The sequence below is a fragment of the Schistocerca americana genome, chromosome 7 (genome assembly GCF_021461395.2).
Source record: "Schistocerca americana isolate TAMUIC-IGC-003095 chromosome 7, iqSchAmer2.1, whole genome shotgun sequence".
Classification (NCBI taxonomy): domain Eukaryota; kingdom Metazoa; phylum Arthropoda; class Insecta; order Orthoptera; family Acrididae; genus Schistocerca; species Schistocerca americana.
Genome location: NC_060125.1, coordinates 355,451,305 through 355,465,490, shown reverse-complemented (window position 1 = coordinate 355,465,490; position 14,186 = coordinate 355,451,305). Strand labels below are relative to the sequence as shown.

The following is a 14,186-nucleotide window of genomic DNA, read 5'->3' as shown; positions in this document are numbered from 1 at the left end:
GGTTTAAGGCGGTTCTGCCTTTGCTCATCGGCACTTTCTTGAACTCACATTGCCTGCTGTCGTAGTGTTCGCCCTGAACTATCTTTTCGCCTGTCGACTTAGCATTGTTCGCAGCAGTGACCTGCCTAGTCCATCTCAGGCTACGATCCAAATTTCTTATCCAATACTGAATTGTCGAATGGTGTACTCGTATGCGCTTCTACAATCGGCTATGGCCGACTGTGATTCCTGTGATTAAAATGTTATTACCCATCGTAGGTGACTCTAGCTGCTTCTTACTCTCATTCCTCAGTATTTGAACCACAACGTAGAGCGGGGTCCGCTCTTTTGGGTCTTCATCCTCCCTTGGATTAGATTAGATGTACTTTTCCTTCCAATTAATCCGTAGTGAGGAGATCTGGTTCTGAGCACTATGCGACTTAACTTCTGAGGTCATCAGTCGCCTAGAACTTAGAACTAATTAAACCTAACTAACCTAAGGACATCCCACACACCCATGCCCGAGACAGGACTCGAACCTGCGACCGTAGCGGTCGCCCGGCTCCAGACTGAAGCGCTTAGAACCGCAAGGCCACTCCGGCCGGCTGAAGAGATCTACTCGGACGTGAAACATGCCAGAAAACAAGAATACACAATTAATATGTACAAGATAAGAACATATATGATAATGTAATTTCCATAAATCCCAAATGAAATTGCCCTTGTGTGTTTGGAATCGGTAAAAAAAAGAAAAGAAAAAAATCTGAGGCATATCTACATTTAAAAGGATAAAAAACTTGTCACCAAATATTAAACGTTCAACATACTTAAGTGCACATGATAGTCCTTAGGCTACTATGGTCACGCATTATCAAATACAAAAATAAAGTAAATAACATTTTACAGCACTTATTTATAATGGACGCATTACTGCACAAAATTTATACAGAAGTAAGATTGTACACAGTATTCACATTATGTGATATTATTAACATACGTCTACATCAGCATCAGAGTGATTACTCTGCCATTCACAATAAAGTGCCTGGCAGAGGGTTCATTGGACCACCTTTAAGCTGTGTCTCTACCGTTCCACTCTCGAATGGCGCGCGGGAAAAAGAGCACTTAAATTTTTCTGTGCGAGCCCTGATTTCTCGTATTTTATTGTGATGATCATTTATCCCTATGTAGGTGACTGCCAACAGGATGTTATCGCAATCGGAGGAGAAAACTGGTGATTGAAATTTCATGCATCAATACACGCATCAATCGGTTCCGTTAAGAAATTCATGAATAGAGTAGAAGTAGTTGGCCAACAGTAAATCCTTTAGACTCTTATCAAACTGAATTTTATCGTTAGTTAAACTTTTTATGGCTGCTGGTATGTTATTGAAAATGTGTATTGCTGAATGGTGGACATCTTTCCGAGTAAGGAACTTTATGTGTTTGTAAAACTTTTTCTTATCTCTAGTATTAGTTCCATGAACTGAGCTGTTGCTTTGAAAAAAATATATATATTTAATCACAAATATAATTAAGGAATAAATGTGTTGGGAAGCAATTGTTAGTACCCCAGTTCCTTTCTGATTAGCTTACGCATACAGCTACTTTTAAATAATGATATCAATTTATCACGAAATAGATTAAATTTTATGTCAGTATTTCGTTCATTATATATTTCATCCCAATTCATCTCTTGCAAACTATTCACGAAAACGTTTTTCCTGGAGGTATTAATAATTTGACCGATTTCCACTGAGGGGTATCAGTACTGTAATGTGCTATTGTATTTATCCTAACTGTGCATCTTGATCAGAGAGAGCAATTTTTACTGGGTAAGCAGCTATTTCCTTTATTTCCTGTCTTTGAGCTTCACCAAAGAAAAAACTATCAGTTACGGTGCTACTGTCTTTTCCCACCGATGTTGTAAAGGTAATTACTGAGATGAAATTGTAGAATCCAAATAAAGTGTCCAGATAATGTTTCCCAGCAGAGTCCCTTAGAAAATACGTGTTGAAATCACCACAGGCTATAAACTGCTTGCTGCTGTTTGACAAATAGCACTTTAAGGAATCTAAATTCCTCACAAATAATTCAAAATTTCCCGTGGGGATCATTACACAGTTACATTATAAATGAACTATTTTTCAGTATCAATTCACAGGCACACACTGTTATGTGTTGATCACTACAAAATCTACCTGTCTTAATGTTTCTGAAGTTGTGTACTGTCTTATACATGTAACAACTCTTTTCCCATATTCGTTCTACACGAATAAGATGCTTCAGTGTAATCTTTTATATGTCACTTATACGTATACTCTTGTGGTTATGTGGTGCCCAGATAGACATAGGAAATCTATCTTTTTCGAGCCCTCTAAATTTTCGAAACAGACAAGAAGCTCTTGTTTCTTATTACTCAGTCCTCTAATATTTTGATGAAATAAGCTAACCTTACTTTTTTGTGCGTTCTTAATCATTTTATGTGGCTCTTCTGTTATTTTGACTTCTTTCAATCAGGGTGCCTTAATCCTGATCTAAGCTAAAAGAGGATACTTCTCCGACGCCTGTAACCACACGACTCTTGCTTTGTGTGATGGTGGCCCCCCCCAAATTCTCTGCGAGAAGGTCAGTCAACCTATCTTCTCCTCTTCTTTTCAGGTGTGCGTGGTGTCTAGTATATTTCCATCTCCCAATTGTATGTAAAGGAGGAACAGATTCATCCAGCTATAATTCACAGTAGGGTGCAGCAAACATCTAGCAAAGAAACCGTGTGTAAATCGCTACCGAAAGAAAGTAGGAAGAAAAGACTCTTTCTGGTAAGTAACAGTATGAAATTTCAATCAGCATCAGCCTGTTTAATTAAATGTTCACCTGACCTACAGTAGTGTTAACCAAGGGATAGTCATGGTGCTGTAGGACATCCACAAAACTCACTTTTGTGCTACTTCTGTTTCATCCAGGTCACCCTTAATGCTGTAATTACTGTCCTTAGTCAGGTTGCTCCTCACTCAACCTAGTACAATAACCGGATACTCTGTCAAAAACTTTGCTCAAATTCCCTATGTTCTGTCACCTGGCAAAGACCAGGACTTGACTTCACAATACTTGTGACCTGGTACCCTGTGCCTCATTTGTCCTCATCTGGCGTACAACCTTCCCATGGCTGTTACTTACCAGAAAGAGTCTTTTCTTCCTACTTTCTTTCGGTAGCGATCTACACACGGTTACTTTGCTAGATGTTTGCTGCACCCTACTGTGACTTATAGCTGGATGAATCTGTTCCTCTTTTACTTCAGGTGACAAGCGAAGTTTATTCGTTACTGTAAGCTCAAATGCAAATGATTAAGTTGAAGAGCTGTTTCTCTTTCGCTACTTGCTTGTTAACGTTACCCATTTCCCACGAACCCCCCTTAAACGTATCTAGATCAAATTTCGCGCTGTCTAATTCAACCTGAAAGACACAAATTATCTTTATTGTAAAGCCTGCAGTTCCGTGGGAGAATCTGATCGTTGTCTGTATTTACACATAATTAAATATGCTCTGTCTGTACGCCGCTTTAAATACATTCATTGCTTTGTAATGCCATAAGTATGATACGTGTGACAGGTGGCTAGATTTCCTCTTCGATGATCAAAATTTATTTGAAATTTAAATCATTGTAGTCCGACTCTAATGTGCTGTGCAACATAACTGCAAACCTGGTTAGTACCTATAAACACCTTATTCTTCATGAGCGTACTGTTTGCACTTGCACCTATTTGTGGAAACGTGATGATAAATTAAATTTTGGAGCCTGTGCTGCAAGTACAGGGAACTACGTAAGAAAAATTTAGAAATGAACCATCCATTATTATTTCGGTCTTATACATGTGGTGCAATCACAGTGAAGTAATTTATGCCGTGTAGGATTTATTTGAGGACTGTCACTGTGGGAGGACAGTTCAAAGTATAAACAGGGTTATTCATAAGTTCCCCCAGAATTTCAGACGACTGCGCGAAAACCACAAGGCACACGCCAGTGGATAGAGCAGCTCACCAAGTTTCTGTTTCCAATGTGTCCAGTGGTGTAGTTGCAGAGCACACCGCTAGGGGGCACACGCGTCAGTAGTTATAGACAAATCATCTACTCTGTATTCCCGCATCGAATTAGTTCGGGCCCGCAGAGAAGCATCCCAATTAACCGATTTCCAAAGCGGCTGCTGTCATTGTGAACGCAGGTACGTTGCTTGAACGTACTGACCTTTGTCACGCACCTTTATTGGGCACCTGTAATGTGACTTAAAACCGTGGAGCGATGCTCTATCCGCTGGTGTGTGCCTATTTTCTGTATTACTCGTACTTTCCATGCACTCATCTTCTGAAACCGCGGAGGTACTTGTGGTATAACCCTGTATTGAACCAGATTGAGAAGTCGTCCTCACTTGAGTGACTGACGACGATGGAAGATCGTCAGTGCGAAAGGGAAGCAATATTACCATAGAATAGATCAGAAATTGATTGAAATTGTTCAGAAACTCTTTTAACCAGTTACTAACAAACCGTGCTAGGTGAAGTGTAACACCCCTCTGATATATCACGAAAGTGAGGAAGAATTACAGGTTCTGTTAATGGAATGGTTACGGATTGAGAGTAAATCACTGGTAGTCGAAAGTACAGAGGAGCGTCAGAAATGAGATTCGCAACAAACAAAATATCAAAGTTGGGGATCATGTAGTAGAAATTATCCTACATTGAAATTAAAACAACGCATGATGGGTGTAGGAAAGAGGACATAAGACGCAAACTAACACACATACAAAGAACAGTCGCTTTTAACTGACGTTTACGAGCATCAGACATAGGACTCAACTTGAGAGTGAAATTTTTGATAATGTACCTCTATAGGACAGCATCATATGGATGCAAACCATGGACTGCTGGCAAAACGTAAGAGTTCAAATGGTGCGGTGCTTGTAGGCGCGTGTGAGCGGTGTTATCAGTGCCCTTGCACACATTAAAAGAAGAGAATGTGGATAAAATTACGAAAATGTTATCAAACAATTAGGAGGAAACCTGTAAAATGACTCATGGACTCACTCCCACCTCACTCGCATTGACCATCAATCACTCTTTATCTCTCACTCGCTAAGACAGCGGGGAAAGGGGAAATGGTCCGGTAGCATTTGGCAAACTACACTGGGTGATTAAAAAAAAAAAAGAAAAACAGTTTGCAAACTGAGATGGCACATCGGGCATACAAGAAGGATCAGTCATCACATAGGAACCGGGGGTTGCAAACGCCCCGACAGAGCGTTACGGTCACGTGTGGGCTGGCATCGTCGGAGACTGTTTAATTGGGCCGTACAATCTCCCGGACCGACTTGATGGTCGCACGTATCTCGCATTCCTGCGAGAGGTTCTGCCGGATATGCTGAATGGTGTTCCCATCCTACTCACGCCGCATTCGATTTCAGCACAATGGAGCCCCGCTCGTTTCAGCAGCGCTCATGCGCAGTCAACCTTTCCCGGCCGCTGGGTTGGTCGCGGTGGGCCTGGCGCACGGCCACCACCGTCGCCCGATCTGTGCCCAATCGATTTGTTCCTGTGGATGTATGTGAAGGCCTTTGTGTATAAAACACCTGCTCCATCGCCGAAGGACTTGTGGGCAGGATTGTAGCGGCAGCAGGATGTCTTCGAGATACAGCAGGTATCTTTGAGAGGGTGCGGCCTTCAATGCATCGTCGATGTCACGAGTGACTCGATGAATCTGGATAAAACTTTGAGCATCTCCCACAATGGCAGTTCACTTGTAGCACGTGACTAAATAACTGCAATGCCATTTAGTAGCAGCAGATGGCATTTGCGACGGCCGGATCCTACGTGATTACTGATCCTTGTTGTACGCCCTACGTGCCGTATTAGTTTTTTGAATTTTCGTAAAAAGGGTTCTGGTCAGCCTGAAAACAAAAGTTTACAAGCAGAATGTATTACCAATGAGACATGGGTCTTTGATGCGAAAATCGTTCCTCTACTTAGTGAGAAATCGAGAGATGAAAGTTAGGAGTTACTACGAGATGCAAGAAGTGCTACCAGTGCGAAGGGGGGTGGTTCGTTAGTTAGTCTGAATATGGAATGGAGCTGGGTGGTACATATAGCCAGGTGAATTGGCCAAGAAAGTTCTTTGGCAGATTTTAGGATATATGAAAGGACACTGGCGACTGCATAATTAAAAGTGAGGTCTTACCATTCGGAAAGATGCAGAAATAGCTTGGATGCTGTAAAATTTCTGGCTCTTGCAGCCATCATTACTTTTATCAATCAAAGCAACCCAAGTATTGCAGCAGGCAGCTGATGACATTGGGAAGTGTGATCGGTATATGCGACCAAGGAACACAACACGTATCATTTTCACACGTACCATAGTTTGGTGGGTGCCTTTATTTGGGTGAGATGGCAACGCGGAGCGATTTTGTGCTCCAGTTGGCTGCTGGGCTACATGCAGGCCGAAGCGAGTAACTTTATGACTTATAATTTGTAATTAAAACACCAAATATGAATTTGTATAGTATGAAAGGTTTAAACAGTGTAATAATTAGGAACACCTAACAAACTATGAACAGCTAGAATCACTTCGTGCACTGTCGTGTTGTTACGAACGATATACCACTGTGGACGTACCGAGAGATTGGTTTAAAACTACATCTGCATGACTACTCTGCAGTTCACAATTAAGTGCCTGGCAGAGGGTTCATAGAACAGCGGGTGGGAAAAACGAACAATTAAATATTTCCGAGCGAGCTCTGATTTCTCTTACTTTACTATAATGATCATTTTCCCCTATATAGGTGGGTGTCAAAAAATATTTTCACACTTTGGAGATAAATTTGGTGACTCAAATTCATGTTTGGTTTCCATTTCCGCGTATTAAAACATCGCCGAAGCTGTTACTGAACACACGATGTATTTTCCTTGACTCGTGTTTGGATCAGCGCAACTAAAGCTGTGGGCAAATGGAATTTTGAAACGTAAAACTGCACATCGCGACCTGGTTATCGCTCTACGCTGTGTAATTAGTTACAACTCACGTACATATTTTCCAAATGACTGCAGTTTCTGGTCGTACAATAAGCGAAAAATAGACACTGAAAATTTTAGTAAAGTCACGCCAATGGCGGATCGCTGCCACATCAGCATGTTGACCCTCTCTCACAAAAGGCTGAAAAATGAAATTGATAATACGTTGATAATCAGCATAAATATATGAACTTATATTGAAAGAAAGTATTCGAACACGTTTTGTTTAAGATGTAGCTTATTATATTACAATCATACAGAACTACAGAGCAGTATGATTACGTGATGAAAGCCGGAAGACAAAGGAAAAACGAATAACTAGGCACCTCCTAGCTGACGACGAAAAAAGTGAAGGTCGTGCCTCCGTTTTTGTCTACAGATAACGCAAAAATTGACATATCGACCCTTTGGTCACAACAATTACACGGAATTTTATATAAAAATATTCAAAAAGGAGTATTACAAATTTCATGAGACTGCCCAACGAAAAAGTCTTTGTTTTAATGATTGACACCATAATGCACATATTTCGTGATAATACAAAACGAGCTTCCCTTCTTTGAACTTCTTCTGTGTTCACCGTCAATCCTATCTAATGCAGATCCTGCTCTGCACAGCAGTACTACAGAGGACTTACAAGCTTAGTGTAGGCAGTCTTTTTAGTAGACATACTGCGTTTTCTAAACGTTCTGCCAGTGAATCACAGACTTTGGTTTGCTTTCCCGTCAACATTATCTATGTGATCCTTAAAATTTAAGTAATTATTAATAGTAGTCCGAGTATTTACTCGTAACTGAATTGACACATTTAGAGTTATGTGATTTATCGTGTAACTGAAATTTAGCGGATTCCTTTTAGTATTCGTGTGGATGACTTCACACGTTTTAATATTAAGAGTTAAATGTTACGTTTTGCAACATAGAGACGTCTAATCTAATTCATTTTGCAATTGGTTTTGATCATTCGATAACTTTACGAGACGGTAAATGAAAGTATTAGCTGCAAACAATCTATGTGTGTTGCTCAGATTGTCTCCTAAAATGTTTATCTGGCTGAAAATGACTTAAAAGTTCGTGGCGACCTCCATCGGTAATTCGGGAATTCAATATGGCGTTGGTCCACCCTTAGCCTTGATGACAGCTTCCACTCTCGCAGGCATACGTTCAATCAGGTGATGGAAGGTTTCTTTGGGAATGGCAGGCCATTCTTCACGGAGTGCTGCACTGAGGAAAGGTATCGATGTCGATCTGTGAGGTCTGGCACGAAGTCGGCGTTCCAAGACATCCCAAAGTTGTTCTATAGGATTCAGGTCAGTACTCTGTGCATGTCAGTCCATTACAGGGATGTTATTGGCGTGTGACAACTCCACCACAGGCCGTGCATTATGAACAGGTGCTCGATCGTGTTGAAACATGCAATCGCCATTACCGAATTGCTCTTCAACAATGGGAAGCAAGAAGGTGCTTAAAACATCAATGTAGGCCTGTGCTGTTTTAGTGTCACGCAAAACAACAAGGGGTGCATGCCCCCTCCATGAAAAATACGACCACACTATAACACCACCGCCTCCGAATTTTACTGTTGGCACTACACACGCTGGCAGATGACGTTCACCGGGCATTCGCCATACCTACACCCTGTCTTCGGATCGCCACATTGTGTACAGTGATTCGTAACTCCATACGACATTTTTCCTCTGTTCAATCGTCCAACGCTCCTTACACCAAGCGAGGCGTCGTTTGGCACTGACCGTCGTAATGTCTAGACTATGAGCAGCCGCTCGGCCATGAAATCCAAGTTTTCTCACCTCCCGCCTAACTGTCATACAGTACTTGCAGTGGATCATGATGCAGTTTGGAATTCCTGTGTGATGGTCTGGATAGATGTCTGTCAGTTACACATTACGACCCTCTTCAACTGTCGGCAGTTTCTGTCAACAGACGAGGTCGACCTGTACGCTTTTGTGCTTTACATGTCCCTTTACGTTTCCACTTCACTACCACATCGGAAACAGTGGACCTAGGGATGTTTAGGGAGTGTGAAAATCTCGTGTACAAACGTATGTGATAAGTGACACCCAGTTATCTGACCATGTTCGAAGTCCGTGAATTCCGCGGAGTGCCCCATTCTGGTCTCTCACGATGTCTAATGACTGCTGAGGTCGCTGATGTGGAGTAACTGGCAGTAGGTGGTAGCAGTATGCACCTAATACGAAAAACGTATGTTTTTGGGGGTATCCGGATACTTTTGATCACATGGTGTAGATCAGGAACACATAGTGTAGATCAGGAACAACAGAGGACTTATAAGAATTCGTTGAGGTACGCCAGATATTACTCCTGTTTATCTCGATGGCTTTCCGTGAATTACGACGAACTGTGACCTTTATGACAGGAAACCACGAATCCAGTCCCACAACTCAGACGATACTGCATAGACACGCAATATGATTAGTAGTCTCCTGTGAGGAACTGTGTCTGAAGCCGTCCGGATATCTGGAAATATGGACTCAATTTGATATCTCCTGTCGATTTTACTCATTACTTCGTGAGAATAAATAACAAATTGCGTTTCACACGAACGAAATTTTCTGAATCCGTGTTGGATATTTGTCAATAAATAGTTTTCTTCGAGCTAATTTGACTGATCGAACACAGTGTATGTTCCAAAGTCCTACTGCAAATCTACGTCAGTGATATGGATGTGTGATTCAGGGGATTACTCCTATTTCCTTTCTTGGGCACTGGTTTGGCTTTTGAAACTTTCCAGTTTTTAGATACGGATCTTTCGACGAGCGAGCGGTTATATATGTTTGTTAAGTATGGAGTTATTGTATCAGCATGCTCTGAAAGGAACATGTTTGGTATACGGTCTGGACTGGATGCCTTGTTTTTATTAGGTGGTTTAAGCTGCTTTATTACACCGAGGACATCTACTTGTAAGTTATTTATGTTGGCATTTGTTCTTGATTCTTATCCTGGAATATTTACTTCGTTTTCTTTGGTGAAGTAATTTCGGAAAATGGTGTTAGTAATTCTGCTTCAGTGGCACTGTCATGAAGCGTCTTGCCCCTGGTGCACTTTTCATATAACCAGAATTTCTTTGAGTTTTCTGCAAGATTTCGAGACAGTTTCGTTACGGGAACTACTAAAGTCATCTCGCTTTGATGTTCGCGCTAATATTTGAGCTTCTGTAAAACTTCACCAGTCTTGGGGATTTTGCGTTCGTTTAAATTTGGCATGCTTTTTTTCGTTGCTTCTGCGACAGTATTCTGACCTTTTTCGTGTACCACAGAGGATCGGTACCATATTTTATTAATTTATTTAGTATATATCTCTCAATTGCTATCGATACTATGTCTTTGAATCCAAACCACATCCGACCTACACTTACATAGGCAGATTGGAAGAATCAGTGCTTCCAATAAATAGAGTTCAGTTCTCCTTTTTGTCAGCTAGTAGTTGAGCCTTGGTGGGCTAGGTATTTAGATTTACAATTTGGTCAGCAGTCAGGAGAAATGTATTTGGTGCTGTTAATCTGCGAGCAACGCAAGAGAGTTTTCACGTAGTTTTCATTGGTGCATGAAAGGCATATTTACTACACGTGCGCATTCTTTTGCATTTAAATTTGTCGATTATCTACCGATGTGAGGCCGCGATCCTGTAATGACTGTAGTTTCCTTATTTGACTGACCCTCTATTTCGTAAATAAAACAATCGGTAATCTTTTTAAAATCTCGGTTATATCACTTAATAGTGTACCTGAACGTAAATATCGCAGTCCCATTTAGTAGCAATACTCTTCAGCTAACATTACCTGATGAAGACCCGACGCCTCACCTTCCACCACTTGGAGCGACGACTCCAGGTCAATACAATTTAGAGAACCTTGCAGTCTCTTCCGATGCGTTAAGGTCTAACTGCGACCACTGCATGCACTGCAGTTTCAGTGCAAATGCGGACAGTCCCGCAGACACAGTGGTAACATTTATGGATGGGAAACCGCCATAATGCATGTAGGAGAACATTGTAAAGCTTGGAAAAGTCCAAAAGAATAAGAGTCCTTCATCGACAGTGTGTATACATTGCTGCAACAGCTGCCGCTGACGAATTTAGTCTGAAGCTGATATTGGTGGTTTACGTTTAGGAAGCTAGAAGTTGAGCAGTTATCAGTTTTTTTACTTATCCCTAGCAATACCAACGCATTTTTAATTATCTTTATTACTAAATGGGGGAGGAGCGGAGGACGGGGAGCGCAAAATTTCTTAATTCTTGTTGACTTACATTATAAACATACTTTTTAAAGAGGTGCTGATGTGTAAGTAGGGTGCAGAGTCTGAAAATATATATCAGCACACTCTTAGCAATGCCAACGCTCTTTCAGTAGCGTGTAATGCCAATGACATGGAGAGGGGGAGGGGGGGGGGGGGTGGCGCGGTACTTTATGACCCCATGAAAAATATTTAAAAAATTACAAATTTCGTGAACTATTGATTTGCGCTCATATCATACCTTTTTAAGAGATACTAATGTATACGCAGAGCCCTGAAACTGAAAATATTGAATATGTCGTTCATATTGAAAACTCACGTGTATTACTAAGACTTAAGTTTTTAGGTTAAGCTTAATTTAAAATGTAAAAAAATTGTGGGATCTGGTTGGCGACTTTATTAAAACCCATAACTTTTTTCCCAAAATTTTAGAATGCAGTGTGTTCGGAAATTCCAATTACAAAACTTCTAGGATTAGGTAGAGGGAAGTCAATAGATAATATTTTGAATTGGAACACATGTCCGGAAACCTACCATTTTCGTGCTACAACCATTTGAAAACATGTTGGTAACGCGACCACTTTCACAAATAATTTATTAGGCGTGACCCAGTACATCACTTGCTTCACAATTACACTCACTAACAGCCAAAGAAATTGCTCGTGTACACGTTGACGGGTTCTCTTCAAAGTGATGCAGTAAGGCCTCATCCAGTAATGGTGTGCGGCGTCTCCTTGAGGCATCGCAATCACGTCTGCTGACGGTGAAGGTACCCTTTCTCGAAGCTGTTGCGTAATTGTGGCGAAAAGGGTGTGCGATGGAGTCGAATGTTGTGGAGGACGCCATTGATAAAGGCGACGAGCAGCTCTTCCGTTACCGCGACCTTCGCTACTCCGAAGGATCATATCCACGTATTCTGCAAACGTATATTCAGCCATAATGCTGTAACACTCAGACTCATGTATGAGGCTCGAACCAGGTCAGAGAGGAAGGACAGACGTCAGGTGATATCAGCCGATCCGACATAACCAACCCTCCCCACCCCCCCTTTTCCACCGGACTACCCTATTGCGTACTAACCCAGCAAAATATTTTCAAACGGGTTTACCACCGAAACTGTACGTTTCCAGACGTGGGTTCCTATTTAAAATATTATGTATTCACTTCCAGAAGTCTTAGAAGACTGTAACAGGAGTAGCAGGCTCATGGTTCTCAGCCTATCTTTTTAATAGAAAACAGTGTGTCACTGTATCAGGCTTACCACGTAACAATAGTCATTCAACATATGAAACTATGAGACAAGGGGTGCCCTAGGGCTCTATTTTAGGTCCGTTGTTGTTCCTGTTATATATTAATGACCTTCCATATGCAAGGTCACAAATTGTAAATTTTCTCTTATTTGCAGATAATACAAGTATTGGTATAAAAAATATAGCCGTGACATCACTGAGCAATCAGCTGATGAAATATTTGTAAGTATCAACGGGTGATTGTCACTGAAGTTTGACAACACCCAGTACATACAGTTTAGTACATCGCAAAGAATACCTGGCCCTGTAAGTATAATGTATTCAAACAACGTAATTAAAGCTGTAGACAGTGTAAAATTTTTTGGGGTTACAAACTGACCACATCCTAAATTGGAGAACTCACACTCTAGACTTAATGTAACACCTTAATTCAGTTACATTTGCAGTACTCATGGTAGCAGAAATAGGTGATTTAAAATTGAAGTTATTTTATTTTGCCTACTTCCATTCAATAATGAGTTATGAAATCATCTTTTGGCGAAACTCCTCTCACAAAGAGAACATTTTCAAAATTCAGAAACGAGTCATCAGAATTATATCTGGTGTCAGTCCTAGATCATCATACAGATACCTCTTTAAGAAACTTTGTATTTTAACTACTACTTCTCAGTACATATACTTATTGATGTCTTTTGTCATTTCCAACATGTCTCTTTTTACACAAAATAGTGCAAAACATGATTATAATACCAGAACCAAAAACAATCTGTATAAGGACTATAAAGGTCTAACATTAGTACGAAAAGGAGTCAAATACATGGGTACTCATATATTCAATAACTTTCCAGAGCATATCAAAGGTCTTGTAATTGATAAAGATAGGTTTCAGAATGAAGTAAAGGACTTCCTGTTGACCAACTCCTTCTACTCCTTTGATGAATATCTTCACAATGATTATAGCTCATAACAATGTCAGCATTAGAATTATACAATATCCATGTATCTGAGTTAAAAAAAAGAAAAACAACAGACTCTTTCCACATCCCAGAGATTTCTGTCCAAGGAATCTATGCAAATGTAATGTAAAGTAGTGTAAAGGGAATTTCCGAACATCCTGCATAAAGTACCATACTTGATTAGATTACAATATTTTCAAAAGCTGGGCATGAAGTACCTCTCTTGGTACTGCGAAGGTTAAAGGGATGAAAATCAGCGGGATCGTGAAATAGATCACGAGCAATGTTCCTCCAACTCGTCGAAAGCGTAAGACTCACCTTTCTCAATGAAGCCTGCGGCAGATGCACGGTGGCCAGACAGTACTTGGCGCCGGCGTCCAGGCACTCGTCAAAGTTCCCCAGCAGCGCCGTGTTGCCCTCCAGAAATCCAGGCACTGGCAGCTGACCCCACGAGTCGAGCACTGCAAAAGTTACGAAATTTAGAACAAATGCGGTTGCTTTCTTAGCTGCCTTTCCCAGAAGAGCCCCGACAGAGGGTAGAAATTCTAAAATATTACAAGCGTCTTTTAAGAAAGGACGCTTTTCAGTTGCACCCCTGAGGTTGAGCCCAACTCTGCAATCTAAATGGCTGTAGGAAACATCCCAGCCAGAAAAATGGCACCCCTTAGCAGCCT

The 14,186-nt window shown here is 41.0% G+C and overlaps 1 protein-coding gene across 1 annotated transcript in view; it reads right to left on the bottom strand.

Moving 5' to 3' along the window:
• LOC124622924 overlaps window positions 1–14,186 on the bottom strand; it is a 66,082-nt gene that overhangs the window by 5,448 nt on the left and 46,448 nt on the right. The window contains exon 2 of the mRNA XM_047148712.1: window positions 13,831–13,973. Within this exon, the coding sequence (XP_047004668.1) occupies window positions 13,831–13,973 (143 nt within the window). The remainder of the gene's footprint in view (window positions 1–13,830; window positions 13,974–14,186) is intronic.